The 18,585-nt window shown below is 34.6% G+C and overlaps 2 protein-coding genes across 2 annotated transcripts in view; one reads left to right on the top strand and one right to left on the bottom strand.

Moving 5' to 3' along the window:
• Positions 1 to 3: 3 nt before the first annotated feature.
• Positions 4 to 3,041, bottom strand: LOC127072938 (ribonucleases P/MRP protein subunit POP1). The gene is made up of 3 exons (XM_051013825.1): positions 2,751 to 3,041; positions 1,347 to 2,681; positions 4 to 1,280 (listed from the first exon to the last, which is right to left on the bottom strand). Exons 1-3 carry the CDS (start codon positions 2,872 to 2,874, stop codon positions 217 to 219), a joined length of 2,523 nt encoding a protein of 840 aa, XP_050869782.1. The 5' UTR covers positions 2,875 to 3,041; the 3' UTR covers positions 4 to 216.
• A 3,782-nt stretch (positions 3,042 to 6,823) lies between these two features.
• The window catches only part of LOC127061932 (uncharacterized), a 41,082-nt gene continuing 29,320 nt past the window's right edge, over positions 6,824 to 18,585 (top strand). Inside the window, exon 1 of the mRNA XM_050989450.1 lies at positions 6,824 to 7,873. Within this exon, the coding sequence (XP_050845407.1) occupies positions 7,816 to 7,873 (58 nt within the window). The 5' untranslated portion in view covers positions 6,824 to 7,815. The remainder of the gene's footprint in view (positions 7,874 to 18,585) is intronic.

Raw genomic sequence — 18,585 nt, 5'->3', positions numbered from 1 at the left:
GAAAATAATTAAGTACTTTATTTACACGAATACAATATTGTTTACATTGATATAATTTTTAATTTTACTGAATTGTAAAGATGACTTGTTGATTCGCACAATGACGCAATATTTAAATTTTTTTAAAGGATAATACATACGATGACAATGTATTTTTTATAAAAACAAATTTTTATTGCGTTAAAAATATTCAAATAAATTTTATTTAATAATTAATTAATTAAATAATATTTCTAAACGAGCTGTCCTATAATGTCTTGTCCGGTGATTCCTAATAAGAACAATATTAGTCTTTCTGGCAATTATTGCAATCACCGATTGTATTGTAACATAACCTATTCCAATACCTTTAGCTTTAGTAAAAGAAAAATTTCCTAGTGTTATATATCCCATTACTTCTCTGTTACATGAATGTCGTACTTTTGTACAATTTGGCAAATAAAGTTTTGACATTTTTTGAAAATGTTTTGATATAGCTCTACGGCTTTTATTTAATAAGTTTTGCCTTAAATTTTTTATTTTAATGTTGTAATTTATATTGCATGTATTTTTTTCGAATGCATCACTTATTTTCTTCTCTAATGCTTTTTTATGACGTACTCTTTGTCTTCTATATCGTTTTAACAACGACAAATGATTTTTTCGTATTATTTTCCGTACACTTTCATGTGGATCTTTATTTACTTTTTCTAGTGGTCCTGACCAACTTTTATTATATTTAAGTTCTCTTAAATCTTCTTTTCTTGGTGCACATATTATACCAAACATTTTTGGATTGCCCTTATTTATAACAGATATTCTAACACGTATTAAACAATTTTTAGATTTTAATGCATCATCTAAAGCCATCTTAGAAGCAGGAATTTTACGTTTATTTTTCCTTTTCTTTGATTCAAAGGAAGAAAGATTTGCTTGTAATTGTGTCAATATAGTTCGATCCCTTAAAACATAAAAATCTTCGTTCCCTGACCATTCCTTCATTAAAATATGCCATTCACAGAAGAAAGGACTAGAAATACCCAATTTTATAAAATTAACTCGTCTGTTAGATGGAAATTGAAAATATCTTTCTATACACTTTGCTTTTGTACTAAGAGCTTCCTTTTTATAAGTAGGTGTATCGGGTTCATTAAAATCTGGTGAATTTGTAATAGCAGTTTCAAATACTATTGATCTTGATTCCCTCAGCGCTCCGACTCTTGTACAACGATATATAAAACCAAGCCAGAATGCCATTGCCCATCCTGATGGTATAATGATATCAATACCAGAAGCTAAACCTATTAACAAAAGTTCATAGTCATAAAAGTTCAAATATTATTAAATATTATATTTTTTACACAAACCTGTATTACAATTTCCAGGTTTTTGAATAACAAGTATAGGAATTTTTGCAATTACATCTTCTTTGAAATGACTATCATTGCCTACACCAGGAACTAGATTGTTGCTTCTTAATTTGTTAATTATGCTAGTAGATAGATATGATTTACTAATTTTCTCACGCATATTTTTATCCCATATTGGACTATCATTTGAATGAGCCGATGGCATAGGTATTATTTCAGAATATGTAACTTGTTTCTGTGGTTTTGTTCTTTTTTCAGGTAAATAAAATCGTGGATCTAAAACAGTGAATCCAAAGACCATATTTCGTGGTAATTGATGAGGAGAATCTAATGATTGCAATGCTTGCCACAGTTTCTCTTGGATTTTAAAAGTTTTGAAATTCTCTTGATCGCTGTAATAATCTTCGTACCATGTATCAGTAATGATAGAAGGGTCTTTTTTATCTTCTGTAACATCTTCACAATCCATGTTTGATTCATTGATTGTTGATAAATTTTGTTTAATATTGGGTAATTTAAATGCATTTGTTAACACATTTAGTGTCAACGGCCCACAGAGTCTAAATCTATTTAAAGTACCTTTTAATAAATTCATTTGACAATTGCTATCATTGCTATAAGAATTTTGTAACTGATTCAACGATGTTGATTCTCCATTTTCAGTATGACAGAAATTAAACTTAAAACTGGATCTAATATCAATTAAAATATCATCATAAAATGCTGGATGAACCCAAATCCAGATAGTTCTTTGATCAGAATAATCAGGTTTCCATAGAAAATGCACATTCCCTATAGGAGACATTGGATAACTATCTTTTTTGAAAAACATTAAAGTACCTTCTCTTGTACCATTAATGTATATTTTTGCACCAAATGTTAAGTCAGTTGGATTGCAATGCGATCTCAAAGTTTCTTTTAAAATATTTTCTGGTCCAATTATTTCAATACAAGCATAATAAGAAAGATCTTGTATCAAACAATGTTTTGTAATGGCACGGTAATTTGCTTTAAAGCATTTATCATTCGCAAAATCAGCGATTCTATATCCCCATTGTTCAACCATATGAAATCGTTTTGCATGCCAGATATGAGTTTCCAGCCAAGCTTTCTTTCGTTGTCTTCGATTGTATTCTAGAAGTAGATTAGATGGACGTCTGCGATATTTACGCGAAGGCCGTTTACTTTTTGGTGGTAAACCAGACTTGATCATTTGATTTAAATGTGCTTCCCGTAATCTTCTTGGCAATCTTTTGACATTATGTGACATAACTCGTCTACGCATATGTATGGGAAGCTTTTGAAAAACCAGTTTTGTTTGTTGGGGATTTTCTACAAAAAGAAAAGAATATTTACATATATAAAATAAAATTATTAAAATCAATAAAATAATCACTTTACCTATGGCGTGAGTCATTGCTGCAATTTCGCCTGCTCTTGCAGCAGCTAATTTCAGAATAGAAACATCATACGGTAATGATTGTGTTCCACCCAAAAGTACATCAAATTGTTCTTTATTCTCCATGTTGATAAAATTATAACCAAAAGAGATTTCTACTTAAATATTTGTTAAGAATAATTTTTCCAGTTATATAAATTTTAAATCTTTCGAAAATAATTTCTTTTGAATTTTATAATTTAACCTCTTCTATAAAGTACAATAAAATGACGCCAGTGACAGTAGCACGTGGATAAATGCGCAATTTCGTTACTTTCCAGTTCGCAATTGCGCATTACCTACAGCGCCACGATCTTTTCGGCGTAGAACTACAAATCAATATGGAGTATGTAAATTAGTATGTTCGAATTTTAAAATTGATTTATTATTGTAAAGACACATATTACAAGAGAAAGCTATTTATAGATTCGTTCGTAATGAATGATTAATCGTTAGGTAATATTTCAAGAATATTACATACATATTATATATTATAACGTGCAATAAAATATAATATTAGAATTTTAAAAAGAAGAACGTAGAACGCGGTCAATGTTATTGAAAAAAATGATAGAAAATGGAGTGCTGTGGCCGTTACACCAATCAATTATATCTTATAATAGATCTATTTTATGAAACATTAAATGAAAAGTTTATTACTTATAAAGCTGTCGATAGTTTGTAGTTTGTTTGGTCGTTGTTTAATATTACAACGAACGGTGATGTGTGCTACATCATTTACTGTCATTCATGTAATTTCACGGAACAATATGAAAATATTACTTGTCATAGAATTTCTCTCGTTACAGACGTGCTATATTTAAATTGGTAGGAAGAAACTGTATGTCGTAGGATTAAATAATGGGCAATACATTTTTACCGTCACTTATGTTTATAATCATAGTCAGAGATATAATAACGCAATTTCATTTGCTCAGGTATAAGAAGCCGTGCGTAACCATAAGTGTAAACAGTGTGTCGCATGTTCCATCTTAGGTAAGTTCTTTGTCATTTTGATTTCATATATATTTTCTTTCGAATTATCGAGAAGATTAAATATCTTTTTTTTGTTTTTCAATCAATGACATTTATAACTTACAAATCTAATCGATTACACAATTGTTTCAGAATGTACAATATGTGGAGCGACGATGGAAGTCTCAAAATCGTTTTATTTGTTCTCTTTACTTATTACTACGTCGGAGAAACGAAATCTTGTCGATATTGGTGCAGAACGCACGATCTTCGGTATTATTGTTGTCACAATGGGAAAAGTGAAATGTGGAAGGATATTATGTGGCCATCTTTTTCGATACCATGGTTTTGGTTTAATTTTGGAGAATCTCATTGGCATCCTTTAGTTCATCCATCGTGGGAGAAAAAGATGAAAATGAAACATTGTCCACCATTGAGATCGCATTGTCCACGATCTTACGACTGGTACGATCTACCAATGCTTTGCGATGATGACGATCAATGTCAGAATAAAGAGAAATGTTGTTACGACGTTTGTCTCGAGCATAAAACTTGCAAGCCCGCGGAATAGTTGCGCAGATATCGAGGGACATGTGCGCGCACGTTTAACAGGGTAACAGCATGGAAAGAGTACAACTATGCATGTTTCATCGTCATAAATAATTCTGCGTTTCTAAAATCGTAATACGGCGCTAGAAAAATTAAATCGCCTCTCTCTCTCTCTCTCTCTCTCTCTCTCTCTCTCTCTCTTTCTCCTCATTTACGAACGTAATCGATCAGCGGAATCGCAGAATAATATTTAGTTAACAATGATGTACATTCGATCAATGACCTTACGAAGCAGTTCACGCGACAGAATTTACGTGGGATCGACAACAAGCAAAACAGGGTCGTCGTATGCTAATCGAAACGTTTCTTTGCGAGTTACATCTCAATTAAGAGACAGACGGTGATCTTGTTAATTAATGAATATAAGTTTAACAGGATATATTTTGCCATTAAAATGGTCGTAGAGGTACGTTCGTGTAATTGATCCTATCACATTTCTAGAATCGCTCGATTAAAATTCGTCCGTTTAATTATTTGGCGTGAGAATTCTGTTAAAATAGGCATGACTCTTAAAATTAACATGGTTCACTAAGTTCGTTCTGCCTTTCTAACGAAGATGCGTTTAAGAAAATACAGAAGAAATTTATTGTAAAAGATACATTTTATAATAACGATCGGAAAAACATGGTTCTGCGCTTACCACGTGACTACCCTTCGTTACTACGGTACGACGGTAATGAGAAAATACGACCAGGTGGATCCCGTGAATCCACGAATTGGGTCTTGGTCTACTACCTACATCAATCTTTAACTTCGGAGCTCTTTGTAAAGGTACCTCATTCCGGCACGCGCATAATTGGTCCCGAATTGGCTCGAGCTGATTATTTCATTCCTGTGGACTTAATGGGCGCCAGAGGGCGTTGAAGCGATTCAGATAAGGGCTTGGCGTACAGCAGATGCGTGCTATGCCTGCGTGAGGTGGGTTCGAGCCTCTTAAATCAAGATATCAAGTTGTTTGTTTTAAGGCGATTTAAGTCATTACCAAGACTCGATGACGCGCAAACAAGATACATACGTGGTGTATATAGATTGTAAGTAAAATTTGTTCTTTTCAAACGTCATTTAAATCGGCAAAAATTCTTAATAATAAAATGAAAATAAAAGTATATCTTGCGATATTACATTATATATTATGGTCAATGTCAATCTTAATTATTAAACGCACTTTACTAACGTTCTTTTGTTTTATCTCTTAATGTAGAAAAAAGTAAGATTACTTTGCAGAAGAAAGATCGATCCAAGCGATAACATTGATCTACCGATCGAAAAAGTGCAATCATTATCGTCTCCTGCTGCGAGGAAGACATTTTTCTAAGAAAAATACGACGCTATTTCATTGACAAAACAGTGAGTTGCCAAGTAAAACGAGTTTGGAGTCCCGTTTGAGTTCTACCTGTGTGTACGTTAGATGAATATCAAAGAGGTGCGTTTTCGAATACATTTTTGTATGAAACGTTTGGGTAGATGCTTTGAAATCTCTTCAAGGTAGATTCTTTTGCCAAAAGCGATTGTGTCTTGGTTAATCCTAATAGAATTGTAATTGTCCTTTCACGTTTTTACAATACTCTCTAAGGTACTCTTTTATAATCTTATAGAAGAGAGAAAACGATAACTAACTCGAACTGCCGTGGGAATTTTAGAATATGAATCGAACTTGATAAAAACAGAATATAACCGAGGTATTCTCACTTGAGGAATTCAATTCGATTTAAGAAAGTCTTCGAATTAGAGACGTTTCGTTTTGAAACCGATCAGTGAACGAACACGACGTCTGAGAAAGCTTTCAATGGTCCGTAGAACGAACCTTTTTACGGATTCTACTCCCGTTGTGCATTCACCAGACATGCCGCTGTGTAAAAGGGTAAAAGAATGGGAATGGGTCTGGTATTGGAATGAGAATGGAATCTCGTATGGCGCGCATGCGCTGTCGAGTATTCATTCACTCGTTCGATTCATTCATTCTTTCATTCATTCATGGATCCTCCTTATAATACCTATACCTTCATAGTTATTTATAAATATCGAATCATATTCAAAATTCTCATGGACGACAACAATGCTTTATATTCAGAAGCAGACGATTAAAAACTTTCTCGTAATAGTACAACTTTTTCATTCGTTTCAGGAAGACGATTAGAAAATTCAACAATTTACCGGAAGACAATTATTTTCTAAAAAGTGTTTACTTCGAAAACTAGCTATCAACGAGATTATCAAGTTTCTTATTCAAAGTGCTCAATAATAATGTGTATTTGTACGTGTGCGTGGGGATGAAGAGAATAAAAGCGAAAAGGAAACGTGAAGAGGAAACTCGATGGAGGGTCGAGAATGACTACGCTCCTTCCGAGATGCTCGCCTTGGCGGCGACTGATGGTGTGTCGTGTGGGGTGGTACTCGGTAGTGGGGGTAGTAGGATTCGGCTGCTGGAGTAGAGTGGTGGGGGAAGAGCGCACCTATGCCGGCACGGAACTCGGAAGAGCATCGTGCTCTCAGTGGTATTCGCTTGCGAGCCGCCGTTGGAAGCGGATCGCGAATTTGCGAACGCTCGTCTGTACTTTGCACGCCGCGAATTATTTATCAAAACGAATATTTTTATCGTTTGATTTTATTTTCGCTCAGTACTAATACAACACGATCGATTTAGCAAGAAAAGACAAAGATTTTTTTTCTCACTTGAATATCCGTTTGATATAGGTAGATATTCGATCTTTTTCTGATCTCTTTTATTTTTTCCTTTTCTTTTTTTTTTTCTTCAATCGTCGACACGTCAAGTTTGACTGATAAATCGTTAAAGAAAGGAAGAGAGATCAAGTGGAAAGAGAATAGTTAGAAATTATTACGTGGAAATCAAAAGGAAAATAGGAGAGAATTTTTATAAGAGAAAAAGGAAAAGATAAGTCAAAGATTTTGAGAAAAGGCAAAAAAAAAAAAGAAAAAACGTTGACTGGTTGACCGGTAGAGCGCGGAACGGTGTACCGGACGGCTCGCGATAAAATTCACGGTGGAAAGTGCTACACGCTCCGATTCACCGTGCGTTATCCGAAGAAACAGAGGCAGAGGAAGGAAGGAAAGAAGAAAGAAAGAAAGAAAGGACGAAAGGAAGGAAGAGAGGAGAGGGAGGGAGTCACGCTCGTCGAAGAGAGACTTGTCTAGTCGCGAGATTAAGTCAAAGAACAGAACCGATCTTTTTCCAGACGACTTCAAAGTTGCGATAGAGCTCGTGGATCGAATCTCTCGCGAAAAAGCTCGCGTTCGATGCACCTCATTTCAGTTTGCTTATCTCGCTCGAGGACGGCTACTTTTGTTTCCGTCTTGGAACTTTTCGGAGGACGTTCCGACTTGCATTCGTCCTACGACGACATCTAATTTCTTCAAATTTAAAAGAAGAACTTAAGTTCTTGATACATCGTATTTCCAATCATTTCGAGAATCATCACCGTCAAGATGATTATTGGATTCGTTCTGACATTCTTGATGTTCGCCAGCGGTATTTATTGTCAAAGTGAGTATACCTAAACTTTTTCTACGTATTTTCATTTTATTTTTTGATTAGTATTTATTATTATTATTCTATATTTATTATTATATTCTGTATTTATCATCATATGTTCTTGTAATTATTCTATTCTATTATTACTATTAATTATCATCGATATCGTTTGTAATGATAACGCACAGGAAAAACATTCCTCATACGGTCGTTCCTCCGAGGAACGGAAAACGAAAATGCAGAGCGATGACGTTAAGCGATATGTTCCGTAGGAACGGTATCGGAAGTACGGAGTGTAGCATTATACTTAACCACGCGATGCTTGGAATTATAACATAGCTTCCAACGATGCATTCTCATAGGCGATTCGGATTGCTGAACTCCCCGTGTAGCTCTGTTACGCTCTCGATTTCTTCATATTTTCTAACATTTCTATATTCATATTTTAAGAATTATTAATAACGTCCGTTGACGTAGTTATTCCAAAGTTTTGGAAACAGATGCTTCTCTTTCGTGTCTTATAATATAACTGCGTGTGATCACGCTGTGTTTATTTCCGTTCTGAGATACCTTCTTAACCATCGATCAAACGAAGATTTTATTTATAGAACACGCGATAGAACGTCACGGTTCTTTATAATATTTCTAAGTACTATGCCGAAATTATTCGCGAATATTTTTGCATTTTTATTTATCATTATGTATCATCGATGTCAGGGAATAACCCTGCGATAAGATAAAAATGAACTGAACTCGGAAAAGGAACGATCGATAGGTAAAGAAACCACCGATTTATTCGATCGAATTTTTTTGTTATATCTAGGAGCGAAATTTTAGTAAATTTTTTCAAACGTTTATAATATTATTATTCGAGATTTTAGAAAAAAAGGAATAAGAAAACAAAATATTTTGAAAAGAGAGAAATGTCTGCAAAAAGATTCTCGAAATAAACTACGGCAAACTTAACCTTCGATAAGAAAGAAAGTCGATGTTTTCTTTGACAATTTAGAGACACGTAGTTTTTTTTTCTTCTTTTTTCTTTTTTCTTTTTTTTTTTGAGACCTTCTTACTCATAGAACAAGCATAGCATATACAATAACATAGAAAAGTAAGCGCAGGTAAGTCTACTACCTGGCAAAGTTCTGTCGAATGTGTAAGAGTCTACGCTCTTCGAATTTCTAAAGGTCTAGATAGATTTTAAGATACTTGCTTTTGGTCGTGGACCCTTGTTAAAGGATTGGCAAATTTTTCTGAGTTTTTAGTAGGCCGGTCACAGATTCATTCACGTTTCGAAAAAAATATTTCTTGGCGTTCTATTCCGTTGATAGTATGCATTGTTGTACAGATACAATAGCTAGGAAAGAATTTACAAACCAACAGTGTTACATCCGTGTAATTGTCCTGGATGCCCCTTTCACGGGATCCTTTTTTTCGAGTATACTGAATGTATCAATCACGAAGGATTTTCCTTCGTATTTCATCGTCTTTAAATAGAATTCGTATTTCCGTTCGGTATAAATAGAATTTTTCTTTCACACTTATTGTCGTATATAATATAAACTGCGGTCTTTGTGAAAAAAAAAGAAAAGAAAAAAAAAGAAGGAAAAAAGGAAAAGAAATCGATCGAATCACGAGTACGTATAGTTACTTTAAAGTATGTATTGTATTTTATAAAGAAAGAAAAAAAAAACGTGGAAGAGAGAGAGAGAGAGAGAGAGAGAGGGGGGGGGGGAAAGGGAAGTAGAGAAGACCACCCGTGTGCGATATCTTTCTACAAATTTTCAAGGACTTTTTGAGAACTCGCAATACCATATCGTCTTCTCCAAAGAAGGGTACTTATAATAAGGGAGGGTGATCTTTAAGAAGGATCACAATTCGCCCGCCCACGGTGCTTCTTCTCGGATCTAACATAAGACAACCCACCTATACATTTATATACTACATCCATATATACACATCTACATATGTATATGTATATATATATAAATATATACATACATACATACATACATACACACATATATATATATATATATATATATAAATTTCTCGTTTATAATTACTATCTTCAATTTCTTCTCCGAACGATAATCGATGATACGTGATCACTTTTCATATACGGAGAGGATAATCCTATTCGGAAAAAAAGGAGGAGGAGAAGAAGAAGAAGAAGAAGAAGAAATAGAAGAAGGAAAAAAAATGCCATGCAACTTCCGATATACCATGAGTAATACATCGAGCAATTTTTCCTCGATAGTCAGTCGATGTATGTAGGTGGAATAGAGCGGAACATTTAGTATGGATAAACGTATCGTGATCACGTTCGACGAGTCGAGTGGAGGAAGAACGAGGTGATTCGAAAATATCGACTCATGGCACATCTGTCTTTTCGTGGACCCTTTTAATTGATCGTTATCGTTAATTCAATGTGTAAGAGACGAATTAAAAAAAAAAAAAAATGGAAGGAAAAAGAAAGAAAGAAAAAAAGAAAGAAAAATGTTTAATATCCTAACTTCTCGAAAGAAAAATTGATAATAATTTTCGTTCGTTCCCTCGGAGTTATTAAATAAAATAAATGATCGGCTATTGTTTGAGTTTAATATTTTATGTCTGTCGTTCGCATAAGTCCTAATGGTTAGAATCGCTTTGTTTTCGTCTGTCTTGCCCATGCTTTAAGAGAAGACTTTTGGCTTGCTAAGAACGTTCTTCGTCTTCTTCTTCTTCTTCTTCTTCTTCTCCTTCTCCTCTTTCTCTCTCGTTATTCTCTCGTGGCTGTCACCAAGGCGATGATGTATGATACCCATGGCGCGAGAACGACTGTAGTCATCGGTGAAACCGGCTAAGAAGCCTTCCTCTTCTTCTAAATACGACGAGTTCAGGATTAATGTTGCACGTAACACATTGTGTCTGTTAGCAAGGATGGACATAAGACAGGTGTCATACTCGGTAAACTTTGATCGAGCAATAGAAAGCTTGTATGCACTGTTATACCAGTCTCGTTAGTGCAATTAACACGATTTCTCTTTCGTCTTTCTAGATGCATCGAGAATGTATATGCATGTAGTTTCGAAAAGAGACAGAGACAGAGGTAGTATGTAGTATGTTTTCTGGATGTGGTCCAGAGATTCTCTAGTATCTTAACACAAGACACTGAAATAAAGCTTGAGCATGGATACGGTACCGAAATAAGAATGATCCTTTTTTCTTTGTTTTTTGATTCTTTCTCTCTTTTTTCTTTTTTTCTTCTCGTAAACTCGACCTAATGGTCCTCCAGAAGCCCTCTTTTTGTCGTTAGGCCCTCTCCTCGCTCGCACCCAATCGAAAGAGGTGTAAATTGCTTGCCGTATCAACGTTTCGTATCTTTTCTTTGCGCTGGACCACATAGCTATCTTGGATTCGAAGATAATCGAATTTCGGGTGTGCCGCCTTTGAACATCCTTTTCGTTCGCCAAAAAATGGAGGACGTTTTTCTACAGAAAAAAAAAAAAAACGAAATAAAGAGTCCTAGAAGAAATTAGATCTTTCTTCCGGAACGAAACTCTCTATCATTCGTTTTTTTTTCTTTTTCTTTCAAAGAGATCTCCCTTCTCTCTTCAACGTGAATTTTTTCTCCTTCTTTTTTTGTTTTCTTTTTTTCTTGTAGAAAGAGGATGACTTGTTCGTGCTATGTGCTACGAAGATGCCTTGAAAATGCACATCTTCGTGAGTAGCAATTCGACTCACGAAGTTCTTCTTTAAGCGTCGGAGTTTAAGTCTTAGTTTTGCATGCTTAGTAGCAAGCAGGTATTAACAATTCTATCTGATCGTAATATTAGTCATGCTTGAGGATCGTGTTCCAAGAACCCGCAACCAATCCTATACATCTCGACGACACATACATACATACATATATATATATATATATATATATATATATATACACATGATTTTAAACTTGAACGTTCTATTAATAAACCTAATGCTATTTCACGAATTAAAGAAAGTCGATCAGTATTCCATTTAAAATCGGCTATCGATTAGTAACGGATTTATAGCATACGACACTGTATCTGGACATATGCTTGGTATATAAGCGAACTAATTTATATATCGACGTATGTGCGTGTGAGAACGGCCGTATCGAGAATAGATAATAAAATTCGTTTATTTTTCGATTACATATGGTCTCGTTTTCGCTATCTGAATTCGTTTGATATTTCTCACGAAGTTTACGAGTTAGATACCAAAACATATTGTGAAGAAATATTTTCAAGTTAAAAAAAGATATTGATTCCGGATTATTTTATTAAGTTATGAATAGGAAAACGTTCGTCTAGATCGGGCTCATATTGTTCTTCTAATCGATTCTTCTATCGATCGATGAACAATAAGCCCACTTTTGATTTTCTTTTTCTTTTTTTTTTCTCTTTTGGTTTTTGTTTTTCATTTCTTTTTATTATTTTTCTTTTTATCTTTTTCGCTGGTCGAATGCACGCTCATAAAAAATGCAATTCCAATCTTGTTAAGACTTAATGGTCGTCGTTCGATTAATCATTCAATAGCTTTTACGATCGGGAGCATGTTACAATCTACATGAATATCCTCTCCTCGCGTACATACATAGAAGCAAATTGGTAGATCGAAAATATCGAAGATCGTGTTTCGAGTGTGTACACTCATTGATCGTTAAGTTTACGGATTTATGATCCCGATACTCTCGTTAATTTGTTGAAACAAGTTCAGGATTGTAGTTGAATCCAGAGAGAAGTCCCCTCGATCTTCTTTTATCGCTTCGTCTCTTTCTTTCTCATATTTCTCTGATGAATCACGCACCAGCTGGACCGATTGATTTCCATTGCGTGTTAACCGAGCGTCTCCGACGATGACGATGACCGACAAGCACTCAGCTAACTCAGATAATCGTTCACCTGACGTTTAACTTTTTTCTACGTTGTGATTTTAAATTGGTTTTTTTTTTCTTTTTTGTTTTCTTTTTTTTTTTTTTTTTAAACAATTCTCCCTATAATTACGTAATTAAGAAATTTATCTTTATCATTTTACATGTAATTCAACCTGAAATGTTTAAAGAAATTTTAAAGAGAATTTCAAATCGATTAGAAAATAATATATAGATAGATTTTAATCTTGGAGAAACATTTTATCACCGATCTCGATCGATCGATCATTCATGATATATAGAATCATTTAGAGATATAAACTTTTATCAGGTATTCTTTTTATTCTTCCAACACGTTTTTTTGAAACAATACAAATTGATTCATTTCTTTTTTGATATAATAAAGTTGAATTAAAATTGTGAAGAGAAGTTTTTAGGTATCGTTTATAAAATGACTTCCGATTCGCGGAAGAACCGCAAGGGAAAAAGCGGAATTTGAAATTCGCGCGTGATCGCACAGCTATTAGATTTCCATAGATCGCAAGCCGATCATCCTGGTATTTTTATTGTCGAGAGCCTGGTTCTCTTCGTGTACTGTGGCACAACAACAATGTGGTTCCTTTGTCTTCCGGAAATTCAATGGCTTCTTGATTTCGGTCTGTTCGAGTAAGGAAGAACAGGAGAATGATAGAGAAAAAGAGATAGACAGAAAGAGATAGAGAGAAAGAGAGAGAAAGGGAGATACTCGAAAGCCGCAATGCGGTTTTCCCACAGCTCTCTTCGTCATCGCACCTTTATCGTGTTCCTTCTTTACCTAACGGAGTTACTCGTTCATCTGGAAAATAACGCATTAATATTATGCTCAGGAACGAAACGTCATAAGCACATGACAGTCTCATCGTAGTACGAAATTAATATCGACATCGTTAACAGACTAGTTGTAGACAAGAAAACTTGAATCCCTTTCTCGATCCATAATTCATCATGCGTTTACAGCCGATAAATTGAATCGTTTAATTCTTCACTTACAGCTAGTAATCCTAAAGATTATTATAATTGACCTTTTTTTTTTATACCTTAGCTTAGTTAGCCGAACGTGAAAGATATTTGGAAAGAAAAGAGTATTGCGTAAAAACATTAAAAAAAAAAGCAAGAAAAAGAAAAAAGGAAAAGGAAAAAAAAAAAAGAAGAGAAACATTTAAGGATTGTTGAATAATTCAATACAGAAAAAAAAGCAGGATCATCGTTGGAATCGTTGGAGGGTGCGGAATACTCAGACGCATTCATCTTCGAGAGCTTAGGCGAACTCGCTATTGCAACCCCTGACTGGTTGCAGCCTCTGAAATGTATTTTTTCGACCCACGCAACGTATCAAAGTTTAATACCGACGTTCACTGCGTACGTACCATAGGGTACACTAAATCACCCTCGACGTTGTGGGGGTTCTTTTTGGCCAATCGATACGAAGACCTCTGCCTGCTCGATGAAAGGACTTTTAAGAGAGGTCACGTGATATTACGTTACTAGCATAAAAAATAATTTATATTGAATTTCAATGATTTATAACACGATCTTATCTAACTTTAGTAGTTAGCCTCATGTCGTAGATATTTTTTATTTCATTTATACATGTTCAGAGAAATCCATCCTAACGGAAGATTTACATGACATCGCTTGGAGTATAAATCATTTGGTATAAAAAAATAATTTGTTTAAAATTTTAATGACTTAATAAGATATTGCACGTAGCCTTTGTAATTCGTTTAATCGTAGAGATATTTTATGTTCGGTTTATACGCGTTCAGAGAAATCTGTTTCAACGGACAATTGATATAAGGTCGTTTAGACTATAAATCTATCTTTGATATAAAAAATAATTCATATAATATTTCATCGATTTAACATGATTTTATATTGCTTTCATAATTATTCTAATCGTTATATATACTTTTTTTTGTTTAATTTTTACTTGTTTAGAAATCTGTTTTGACAGAAGATTTGGATGAGGTCATTTTGAGAAGCAATCTTTCGAGATGTTCCTCGTAAGTGGGCCACGCGTCTTACGTGTAGTATGCTTGAATGCTCAGGGCCACGTGGTAGTAGAGCCCCAACCCTATTTAACATCAGAGACCTTCGTTCGGGGACATCCAACGATGCGTAACGGCATCTACTATGCGTTCAATTACGATTCCTCGCAAAAGAAGGTTGACTCATTCTCTCTCTCTCTGTCTCTCTATCTCTATCTTTCTCTTTTTCGTTCTTTATCTAGAGATCTTTGACATTTTTCCTTAAAAAAAGATAGTCGATTAGAAATCACGGAAAATAACATGATTTATATAAAAATATTTTCTTAACAGTTCAAATGTTATACATATGAATATTAAAAAAGAGGAATCTCTTTTTTGTAAGAACAGATGACTCGATTTCGAATTTACTTTTACTTCTTTCTCTTTTTTCTTGTTTTCTTAGAATATTTCTTCCGTTTGTTTGTTCGTATCGAGTCGAATCGAATAGAATCGAATCACCTGTCCTTCGATATTTTCATTGAAATATCTCGAAACTTTCCTACCTTCGAATTTCACTCGTTCGGATGTATTCATTGCGTGGCACCCGCATACGTTATCTTCTTTTTCTCTCTTTCTCTCTCTCTTTCCTCATAGCACGAAAGGATTGAATGGCAAACAGGAGACCGGACGACGGCTGCAGTGGTGTGGCTAAGAGCGAATTTTGAGTCGGAAGTAGGTGACATACGCGTAGCAGATGTTCTTGTCAAGGTGGAGACTACAGACTCGTACTTCTTTTCGTTTTCCTGCGACACGCGCGACTTTTTTTCTTTTTTCATAGAACAGAGAAGAGAGAGAGAGAGAGAGAGAGAGAGAGAGAGAGAGAGAGAGAGAGAGAGAGAGAGAGAGAGAGAGAGAGCGAGAGAGAGAAAGAGAGAGAAAGAGAGAGTTGATTCTTTCTTTTACTTCCTTCGTCCTCTTCGTTCTTTCTCATTCTCTAAGAAGAACACGAAGACGAAGAAGAAGAAGAAAAAGAAGAAGAAGAAGGAAACGAAGACGAAGAAGAAGAAGAAAAAGAAGAACACGTGGTTGATTCGCAGCACTTCACAGACTCCATTGTGCCTCTTATATATATATATTTTTTTTTTCTCTAGAGACCTCTTCACAACCTTTTCTCTCTTCTCTTCTTCAAATCATGGGAGTCCTTGTATTTAGACAAGCTCGCAATTAAAAAGATTAACGTCTTGTAACGGGGTGACGTGTGACGACTAATTTACGGTGACTCGAATCACCGTTAGTATTTATTTTTAGATTTTCTTCACGTTATTTTCACGTTCCTTTCGTATAGATAGATCCATAAAATGTAATCTTGATTAAACATTGTTATAATTCATTTTCTAAACGTTTTCTAAACAGGCAACGTCTTGATCGATTCTTTGTATATGTCTGGAGTACGTAAAAATAAATGTAAGTACACGTGTACCCACTCACAAATGGAAAGTTCGGCACGAGCTACGATCTGGCTTTTCATGGTTCGCGATTCTGAACAATACCTATGTATGTAAGTACTTACATGAGGGTAATACGTGAAGTAAATATATATATATATATATATATATATATATATATATATATATATAACACATACTATAAGAAATGTATGCTATCCTTTTGCGAGATTCATCCGTAGACAATCCTACAGGAAGTTTCATACTCATTTCAACTCGAAATCGATATATTAGATGATACGCAAAAGATCATTATCTACTGAAACCTTAACAAAAATTTTCTTTCTTAAGATTTTCATTTCTCCTTATACTTCTGTGTTTGAGTTTTGTCGTTCTAGTTTATTTAGATAAAAATTTCGTAAAAACGATGTTAGACATCTGGTTTGAAGCTCGCGATAGACGTACCGGTAAGATGACTCCACACGTGAAACCTTAATAATCACACGAGACCCCCAACAAACCAAAACCATGACCCGTAACCGGATAGATATTATAATAAATGATGGTCTAACTAGGGTTCGAACCACGAAAGGTCTTCCTTTCCGTGCTCGAACGATGGAACGAAGGGATTGCATAGTGTATTTGAAGAGAGACACATAGTTGGAGAAAGAAAGAGAGATGGAATTTAAGGGAGGGAAATAAAAATAGAAGAGAGAGAGAGAGAGAGAGACGGAGATAATGTATTACGTTTGCAAGGTTTATCGTTTGTATTCATTAATATTAAAATTTAATTTCGTCGACTTCTTTTTTTTTTTTTCTTTTAAGAAAGAATTTCGTTTGGTAGTTCACGTGTCTGAATTGACGAATAGTCTAAAAAGAAAAAGAAAAAAAAAAAAAGAAAAGAAAGAAGGACCAGACGCTATACAAGGGACGTAATTTCAAGAGCGTCGTCTAGAACCCAAAGAAAATTTATATCATTATCTTGCTCGAGAATTCGAAAATTACCCGGCGACGAGCGGTCCTTCAAAAAATGATGCGAGAGACCTTTAATTCCGGACACGGAAAGCCGAACGTACAAAAAGAAATAAAGAGAGAGATATATGTATAGATAGATAAATAAATATAGTCACGCGATTAGTAATACGCGAATCACTCGAATGACAAAAATCGATTTGGAACATCCGTTCGGTTTGAAGAATGACGGTACAAAACTAATGATTATTTCGAAAGGAATTCAAGGATCGTGTATTGGGAGGAGGCGGATCGGAAATTGTTCGCTCGCTCGCGCGGACAAAAAAAAGAGAGAGAGAGAGAGGTACCGGATGTTTGGTCCATGGAAGATTATAGCTTGGATCGCTTGTGCAAAAATTTCAAAATTAGGATAGGTATAGAAAAAAATATTACGTTGGTTGAGGAATATTAGGCGTGTTGGGGAACAATATGTTATTAAACAAAATAAGAAGAAAATAATCACTTAAAGAAAAGAGAGAAAGAGAGAGAGAGAGAGAGAGAGAGAGAGAGAAAGTTTGATCTTTCATCATTTTATAATGGCTTTTTTTTTGTTTAAATTGTAATACTTCATTTTTACATTTTTTTTTTATATCATTTTAACGTGTCATTTTTTATTATTTTATTGTAATACAATATTTATTTGTTTATATTGTAATACTTAATTTTACATTTTTCTTTTTTCTATTATTTCTTTTTTTTCTATTTAGATATATAATTTGTTGGATATTAATCCAAACGCAATGAATTGTCTTCCCTTTCTCTCTCTCTCTCTCTCTCTCTCTCTCTCTCTCTCTCTCTCTTTTTAGTTATGTCGATGGTAGCAAAGATCACATGACTCGTTATGAAGATAATAAGAAAGATGCGCGCATTATACGCGATGTATGAACGCGTCCTCCTTTGACGGAATTCCCATCGGCGAATGTAATCTCGGCGCACGAAACTAGCGTTAGGCTTGTATCGAGGTTGTCAGGTCGTCACACTCGATGGCAATGCAACAATGACCAACGTCATAAGTTAGAAGATAGAAGGAGTCAACCGGAAGCTTCTTATAATTTGCAAATAGCATTCCTCGGTGGATATCATTGATAACGAACGTCGATGATGTCAATCTTATTATCATTATGAGATTTATCGTTAAATCGATAAGATTCATTTCGAACGAATTGTTTTATCAAACGAAAGAAAATCTGTTTAATAAATATTTTTTCTTGAAAGAATAATTTCGATAAGAATTGCAGAGGTAGTCATCTCGAAGAATTTTCAAACTATACATATATACATACATGTATAATATAACTATATATAGTTATAAAAAAAAGAAAAAAGTGAAAAAAAGTAGACGAAGAGGAGGAAGAGGAGACGAGGACGAAGACGAAGAGAGCCGTC

This window comes from Vespula vulgaris, chromosome 2 (assembly GCF_905475345.1).
Source record: "Vespula vulgaris chromosome 2, iyVesVulg1.1, whole genome shotgun sequence".
Taxonomy (NCBI): Eukaryota; Metazoa; Arthropoda; class Insecta; order Hymenoptera; family Vespidae; genus Vespula; species Vespula vulgaris.
This window is presented reverse-complemented; position numbering and strand designations above follow the sequence as displayed.